This window comes from Notothenia coriiceps, unplaced genomic scaffold, assembly GCF_000735185.1.
Source record: "Notothenia coriiceps isolate Sejong01 unplaced genomic scaffold, NC01 NC01_scaffold00016530, whole genome shotgun sequence".
Classification (NCBI taxonomy): domain Eukaryota; kingdom Metazoa; phylum Chordata; class Actinopteri; order Perciformes; family Nototheniidae; genus Notothenia; species Notothenia coriiceps.
Window position 1 is genome coordinate 1 of NW_011349231.1, and position 8,211 is coordinate 8,211.

Here is an 8,211-nt window from a genome sequence, read left to right on the forward strand (position 1 = left end):
CTCACAAACCACAATCACGTTGATAAACTTAGGAGTTTCCCGTTATTTCAGAGGAGGATGTTGTTCGACCGTTGTTATCCCACTGAGGAATGACTCGTAATGTGCACGCCCTCACTAAACATCCATCACCTCTATCATTCTTTAATGCAACATTTAACTTTGGTATTTGAGTGGAAGAAGGCTGCAGTCACAATAGGAAAGTACAAAGATCAAAATATGAATTTGATTATTCATTATAGTGTAAACTACTGACTTCCAAAAATATTTTTAATTTTTGTCGAAACTGATCAGTACAACCCTCACTGGCTCTTCAAATATACACTATTTCAGCTGAATTGAATGTGAAAGGACAAATTGTTTGCAAGTAAAATGTTGATGTTATTCAGGTTGCATGATTAAAGTATTCAAAACCAAACTACTTTTTTTTGTACATTAGGGCATTGTTTTTTTTTTATCGTTAATTTTCATTTTCATCTGATCCTGGCTTGTTAGCACTTTGGAAACCGTCTTTGCATGAAATGTGCTATTTGAGTAAAATGAATATCATTTGTAAACTGCAGGTCAGATGGAAGCAGCTAAAGTTTCTTATCTACAACACTGTATATTGTAAATGTGTTTCCTTTCTTTCATCTTTTGCGTTTTGTTTGTGAATTTCTGGAACATTTTACATTTTCAGGTCCCTAAAAACATTATAAGAAGGAAGGAAAACATGTCATTTAACTTAACAGAGTACCATTCACAAATATGTAACTGGTAGGTGAAGCTTCGGGGTCACAGTCCAATAGGTTGTGAATCAAGAGCACTAATGTTCCAGATGGAAAGTCCTCAGGAATGTACTCTGAGTAGCTACTCAGAGTGTTGTTAAGGATGTCTAATTAACAGTAGCAGTCAGGTCTGAGACACTATTCTCCTGTGTCTCTTTTTGTCTGGCGTCTTTCCCTGCTAACACACAGAAGGCAGTCTCCTGTTTTTAGATGACACGTGCACCTCACTGCGTCAGCTCTTGGCCTCTGGATGGCACTGCCTGTGATGCTGTCAGCAGAACAGGGCAGATAACTCATCACCTCAGAGCTCTAATAATGTACAATTATTTCCACTTCTACTAAATTTACATTTAATTCATTTCAGAGACTGGTTTCTTTCATGACTGACCTGCGAGGAGCCGACAGCTTGTTGCAGAAGGCCATAAAGAAAGTGGATGGCAGTAAGAACTTAGACACAGCACAGGTAGGATATACAAGGTCACAGTGTGAAGTAATGTTGTTAGTGCACCGCACATTTCCAAATAGCTCATACTGTAGGTGTTGACTTTGCTTTTGGTTTGGCTGCTACAGGAAGTGCAGCAATGCATTCAGGAACAGAGGGCCTCAATGAAAGAGGTGCTGGAAGACACTCGAATGTTGACCCTGCAAAGAGAAGGGGGGGCCATTCTAGCCAGAATGAGGAGGGAGGAGTTCAGGTTTCCCCAGTCTGAGGACTACAGGTATCAGATCATATTTACATTTATTTATTGTTAGATGTTTGTGCCAGGCAGAACACATAGATAAATGGCCTTGCTGTTGTTTTTTTGTTTTTTTAAAATAATATGCTTATTGGGATTTTACAAAAGGATTAAATCACATTATAAATTCCACTTTGAACATTTGAAATGAATCCCTAAACCCCTGCAATCTTACAGAAAGTGAGATAAATTAGAGACAACAATGTAAAGAAAGGTACACATACTAATACTAGGAACAACAACATAGAGGTGATCATAATAATAATAATCCACTGAACCAGCAGTTGTACTTTAACACTTAAGAAATAGTTCACTTTCAAATGTAGTGCTATAATGACTATTTACCAATTAAAGCATCAGCTACAGATTTACAGATATATTATTTATACTAGGCTTTTTTGTAATAACAGCAGTATTCCTCTTTCATTTATACAGGCTATAAGCAAGTGAAAAACAGGTATGAAATACTATATGACAGTAAAAAAAGAATAAAGTTTAAAAGAGTGATTTGTAAAATATCCATAAAGAAAAAGTAAATCTGTTTACAGTTCTGTTTCAAATGGGTGTTGAGAGAGGTATCCATAGATCTCTTCATGTTGCTCTCAAAGTGCAACAGATTGATGCATTTAACTTCAATATTTAAAAATAAATCTTCCCGGGGGAGCTTGCCCCTGGACCCCCTTATGTAAGGTCCACACACCACCTATAAAAATAGAACTTTACCCCTGCTTACACCTGTATGCCGTGAGCTGATTATCGAGCCTTCATTGTAACTGTCGCGGGTACGTTGTGTAACTTTCGCGGGTACGTTGTGGGAATTGTTGCAGTAGAACATTCCACTGTAGCGACTGGTACGGGAAATCCTAAATGTTTGAGCACCCTCTATGAAACGTCAAGCTACCCCACAGCACCCCCAAAATAAATCTCTGGCGCCGCCACTGAGCGTGACTATTTGTGCTGGGGGAGCCCGACTTTTTTTTTTTCTTCTCCTGACAGAAAAAGTTTGCGAACCACAGAGTTACAGTAAGACTCTTACTGTAGATCATCAATTGCTGCTTTAGCCCATTAATAAACTTGAAATAACAAATGATACTAAATAACCCAGTTAAGTGTGATTTGCCTCATAGTTTTTTTTTATTGTTTATTCACTGTCCTTGCAGAGATGCTCTGGAGTCTGTGACTATTCTGTATAACCAGGTGGAGGAGAAGCTCCACACCCTGGTGATGAGATCGAACGAGTCACTGCAGCAGCTGGAGCTCCTCTTCAGGCTCAGAGAGACAGAGGCCAACATTAGCACGGTAATACAAGTTCTATCACCAGGTTCACAACAATTAAAATCTTCAATATGTGAGGAAACCTTTACTAATGAAGTGTTTCTATGAAGAGAGATTCAAGTTTGTCTCCTTTTGCTCTCATTAATGTAACTGTTTCTCTGTAATAACAAGCCTAAGGCTACACTCACAGTGCCAAGTTAACTGTAACATTGTGTAATCCTACATTACATATTGCAGGCTGGGATATGGTTCAATGCAGAAGGCGAGCAGAGGCTGAAGAACTCTTACACAACAAATGAGTCCCTGATGTGCACTGAAGAGGCCTTGCAGCACTTTGATGTGTTTCACGCAGAGTCTAAGGTATTACAGCAATATAACAACATTTTTTAAATCGCCTTTATTTGGCTGTCTATGTTAGTTTTTACATACCAAAGGTTTTTCTTTCTTTTTATTCTTTCCAAAAATTGTAATTACTTCACTGTTAACATTAAAGGACTCCCATAGATGTGGGAAAGGGGAAATCAACCTTCCACTTGACATCTTATTATTTGTTACAGGAGAAACAACAATGCGCCTTGACCCTGGTGACGGAGGCAGAGGGACTCGTTGGGGCGAGTGAGTCCAGTCCTGCATCAGAAGTTTTTCGGACTTTGCTCAGCACTTTCAAATCCAATGTGGATGATTTTATGGTGCGGGCAGAACAGAGGCACAAAGAACTGAACACACTGGTGCATGTGCACCGCTTCTGTGACCAGGTTTGTCATCTTCCATCTGACATTTCAAATTAAATTGTCCTTTTTCTTCACTTGCCGTTTGCCAACATATGATTTTTGTTAACTTTAAAATTCCCTTTTTCTTTGTTTCATTCTAGGCGTCTGCTTTGGCCAAGGAATGCAGTCATTTTCTGGAGCAGGTAGAGCCAGGGTGTTACTCAGCTCAGACCCTGAGAACACTCCAAATGTATGTAGAGAGATTAGGTGGCGAATTCTCCACCCTGCATTTCCAGGCTGTGAAAGCTAAGGCCTGTGCTGTGGGATCAGGGGCCTCGGGGCTGATGAAAGTGTGGAATGCCGCCTTGGTTCAGTGCCAAGAACTTAGGCAGCGTCTTGAGGAGAGGGAAAAGAAGAAGAATGGCGTAGATAAGAACCAGATCCAGCAGACCACAGCTGCAAACCCTCAAGAGGTATATGGAGGAGTAGAGAAGGAGGAGAAAAGGAGCGAGTTGGGGGAGGACGAATGCTCCCTGAGACAGCAGCCAACCCCTCAGAAAGAGGTCGTCAATATCTCAAAAAGTGAAGGAGATAGCACCACTGCTGCATGCCTCAACTACGATTTAAAACAGGACTTGAAAGATGGTGAGGGAGGAGAATCCCAAGCACATAAATTACACGGAGAAGAAGTTAAAATCAAAAACAATTCTCCAGTTTTTCCACAAAACGGCCAATTTCCTCCAGAAACCAAACAAATGTTGAGAACACATCACAGTGAGGAAGATCTGAGGAGAACAGACTCAATTAATGAGGGCGATGATCTCCCATTGCACCAACCTTTGGGTCGGTCCCTGAGCGAGGGCTCATGTGCGAGCTCTCATTTGACAAGCATCGTTGGCCTTTCACCTTTAAATGTGAGACACAAACACTGTCAGCCACTGGAACCAAATCTGCAGACCGTCCAAAATCTGCCCGTTTCCCATAACGAGAGTTTACGGTCAGGAAACCTGAGCTGCGAGTCAAAAACAGACAGTAATGAAGAGGAGGGTGGAGGATGCTCGGCCTCTACACAGAGCCCTAAGGATTTAAAGACCCCAGAGACATTACTCACACCAACAGAAAACAATGGCAGCAATGTTTTGTAAGTAAACCCCCCTGCCTCAGCTGTAATTTAAATCTCAGTGAGATGCTGTACATGAGGAAATGGATATATAGGTTATATTCATGAATGGCTCAGTTGTTCTGTAGTTGCAACACTGTCACACCCGCACAAATACATCATACTGATCCCAAGCTCACCTGGGTTACATTATGAGCTTCACATTCACACTTTCCATTCCCTGTATGCGGAACAGGAAACTGCGGAGGATCATGGAGGAGCTGCTGTCCACAGAGAGGGAGTACGTCAAGGCCCTGTGTTATGTTCGAGATCACTACTTCCCCGAGCTGGAGAGGCCCGACGTCCCTCAGGACCTCCGAGGCCAGAGGGGGAGCATCTTCGGCAACTTAGAAAAACTCCACGACTTCCACCGGCATCACTTCCTGAAAGAGTTGGAGAGCTGCTTGGATGAACCATTCAGAGTGGGACGCTGCTTCTTACGACATGTATGTGTAATATTAAAAGTGAAAAGAAGTATTACAAATGAATTATAGCCTGCAAGTTCGGTAAGACCTGGGTTATTGTTGTTTTCATCACGAAACTATGTCAAGGCAGATGTGAGACGTTAATGTCGAGAAGTCGTCCATGGTTTCCTGTTTTGAGCCAAAACCATAACAATTAAGCATAATCGTTTGCCAACAAAAGCCCTGCCAGATGTGTCCTGATTGTAGAACAATGCAATGTCTTTATTTCCAATTTAACAACTGTTTATTCAACACATTTATTGGAATTGAGAAGTAGAAACGACACACATGTGAACTGCTCTTATACACTGTTTAGTCTGCAGTTTGACGTGTTCGTATTCTTTTGTTGCCGATGATGAAGATGACTAACGTTCTTTCTTTTTCATCTGTTTTTTTTAGAGAGAAAGCTTTGCTTTGTATGCTCTTTACAGCAAGAACAAACCACAGTCTGATTGTCTTCTCATTAATCATGGACAGTGCTTCTTCAAGGTGAGAAGCACTGCCATCGTCTCTTTGCTCTTCATTCCTATTCCCATTTTCTTCTCAAAACCACGTCCTCACTTTTCTTTAAGAAAACTGGAGATAATTATGTGTTAAGAATCGACTAGCTGCTATGTGAGCTTGTACTTAGACCAAGCAGTTCTTTGAGTTACTTTTAATGTTGAGATTTATAATGCAGAAAAATATAAATCAACTAATATATTACAATGTTTTGTCATGGATTAGAATACACCCCAGTACACAGTCTTTTAACTCAAACAAAGTACTTTATAAAGTATTCTGAAATTGCCCAGTTGGTATAATGATTTACTTTTTGATTCTTAAGAAAGATGTATACTTAAGGACTTTTACTTGACACTGAGAACTTCTACACCGTGGTATTGCTACTTTTACTTGTGAAAAAAATATTAGTACTTATACCACTTCTGAGCCAAACTGATAGCATTGCTGATAAAAATAAGTGACTTTCTAAGAATGGGGGCGCGGCTCTTTACACTAAGTCATGATGGATATCTGTCTTATCATTAAAGTGTTCTCCAAATAGACTTCACCATTATTCTAATAATTTACTAGTACATTTCTAGCGCTGCTGGACAATAATGAAGCGTTGTCTCCTCTCCTCGTACGGCAGCAAAAGCAGCTGAAGCTGGGGGATAAGATGGACCTGTGGTCGTACCTGCTGAAGCCTGTGCAGCGGATCAGTAAGTACAGCCTGTTGCTGCAGGACATGATGAGGGAGTGCGGTCCGGGACAAACCAGAGAGATGGCTGAGGTCAAGGCCGCCCTGGAGGTCGTCCACTTCCAACTTCGCCATGGCAACAACCTGCTGGCAATGGACGCCATCCACCACTGCGACGTAAGATAATAATAATAATAATAATAATAATAGTAACAATAATAATAGATTACATTTGTATAGCGCCTTTCAAGGGACCCAAGGCTGCTTTACATGGTGAATAAACAAACAAACAAACAAACAAAAGGGGCAAATAAATAAGTACAAATTAAATAAATAGCAATGAGAGTGGAAGCAGGGGGACTGTGATGGGTTAGGGGTCAAAGGCCATGGTGAACAGGTGAGTTTTTAATGAAGATAGGCAGCTCGTTCCTTTAAAATGTTTGGTTGTATTGTAAACCGAAAAATAAAGAAAGACCATAAGAAGGGGAGGTCTTCATGTCCTGTATACATTACATACCTATATAGTTATGCTCTATAGATATATAGTATACTGTGATAAGAATGACTTATCACCCTCCAGCAGTGAGCAGTGAGCAGTGATCATTGAAATCTCCACTTTGATGGGGAAAGCATAGTTGGCAGACAGGTACAGACAAAGCAAGATGACAGCATTCATCCATTACAGTTATTTGTAAGTGAGGGGAAGGAGTACAGTTTTCCAAAACATTCATCATTGTGGATTTGTGCAATACAGGTCAACAGGGATTGATGTGGGTGGAAGAAATAAAATGGGTTAATTATAGAGAAAGAATTATAGTTTCATAATCTTTCCATGGAATGTGAAGGGAGATGCTATGTGCTTGGGATGTGCTCCATTACCAAAAGAGCAGATTCATAGGAATTGTGTTGGTTAGCTTATAAAGGTTATTGTCTCTGTACATTGTCCCAAAATACTTTGTAGTGATTTTAACTGAAATTGCCTAAGGCATTTATATTAAATGCGTATGTCCTCATCAGCTAAATTTAAAAACAAAATAATCATTTTTGGGAGAAAAGGCTGATAGTACATCATATTGATAAATAATTTGTAGAGTTGAAGTTGGTATTTTCTATTTATCTTTGCTGAATACCATACATAACCCCCGATAATCTCTTTTTTGTGTGTACTGCAGGTTAATCTGAAGGAGCAGGGGCAACTGATACGGCAGGATGAGTTCTTGGTCACATTCAGGAAGAAAAAATGTTTACGCCACATTTTTCTCTTTCAAGAACTGATTCTTTTTAGCAAAACCAGGAAGACGGATGTAGGAAATGATACATATATCTACAAACAGTCATTCAAGGTACACTTTTTGTTGAACACACACAACTTGATGTAAGGTCTAAATGTGTTAATGTAAACCAGAAGTAGTAAATTAAGCAATAACAGTTTCAGATCTACTACTACTTCCTCTTTTGTTGGAAAAGGATAACTCCCTAAATGTGTGTGCATGCTGCATGACAATTACAACTCTCTTGCAACACACCTACTCATTATTTGCAGACGTCATTCTTTGAGAAAAACTCCAAATGACCTGAGGCCTGGACATAAAAAATTGGCTTTGAACGTTGTCCCATTTAGAGCATCGCGTTAGAAATAATATCTCAAAGAACATTTGGATACTGTACTAGAATGTTAATTAGAGAAAAGAAAACATTGCAGTACATAAAATATAATTGAAATTCATGGATTTAAATTGTATATATTTCACCTAATATTTAAGTACTTTAACAAGAGAGCAAACATTAGACCAGTGGTTCTCAAACTTTTTCTGTCAGGCCCCCCCTTTGGAGAAAAAAAAAAGTCGGGCCCCCCCAACACAAATAGTCAGGCTCAGTGGCGGCGGCAGAGATTTTTTTTGGGGGGGCTGTGGGGTAGCTTG

General features: G+C 40.0%; 1 protein-coding gene across 2 annotated transcripts in view; it reads left to right on the forward strand.

The window, feature by feature from the left end:
• The first annotated feature begins 1,124 nt into the window (after positions 1 to 1,124).
• The window catches only part of LOC104949588 (pleckstrin homology domain-containing family G member 4B-like), an 11,787-nt gene continuing 4,700 nt past the window's right edge, over positions 1,125 to 8,211 (forward strand). For both annotated transcript variants that reach the window (XM_010775969.1, XM_010775968.1), the window contains exons 1-10: positions 1,125 to 1,227; positions 1,335 to 1,483; positions 2,662 to 2,800; positions 3,014 to 3,136; positions 3,334 to 3,531; positions 3,648 to 4,627; positions 4,842 to 5,091; positions 5,509 to 5,598; positions 6,242 to 6,466; positions 7,462 to 7,632. In XM_010775969.1, the coding sequence (XP_010774271.1) occupies positions 1,144 to 1,227; positions 1,335 to 1,483; positions 2,662 to 2,800; positions 3,014 to 3,136; positions 3,334 to 3,531; positions 3,648 to 4,627; positions 4,842 to 5,091; positions 5,509 to 5,598; positions 6,242 to 6,466; positions 7,462 to 7,632 (2,409 nt within the window). In that variant the 5' untranslated portion in view covers positions 1,125 to 1,143. The remainder of the gene's footprint in view (positions 1,228 to 1,334; positions 1,484 to 2,661; positions 2,801 to 3,013; positions 3,137 to 3,333; positions 3,532 to 3,647; positions 4,628 to 4,841; positions 5,092 to 5,508; positions 5,599 to 6,241; positions 6,467 to 7,461; positions 7,633 to 8,211) is intronic.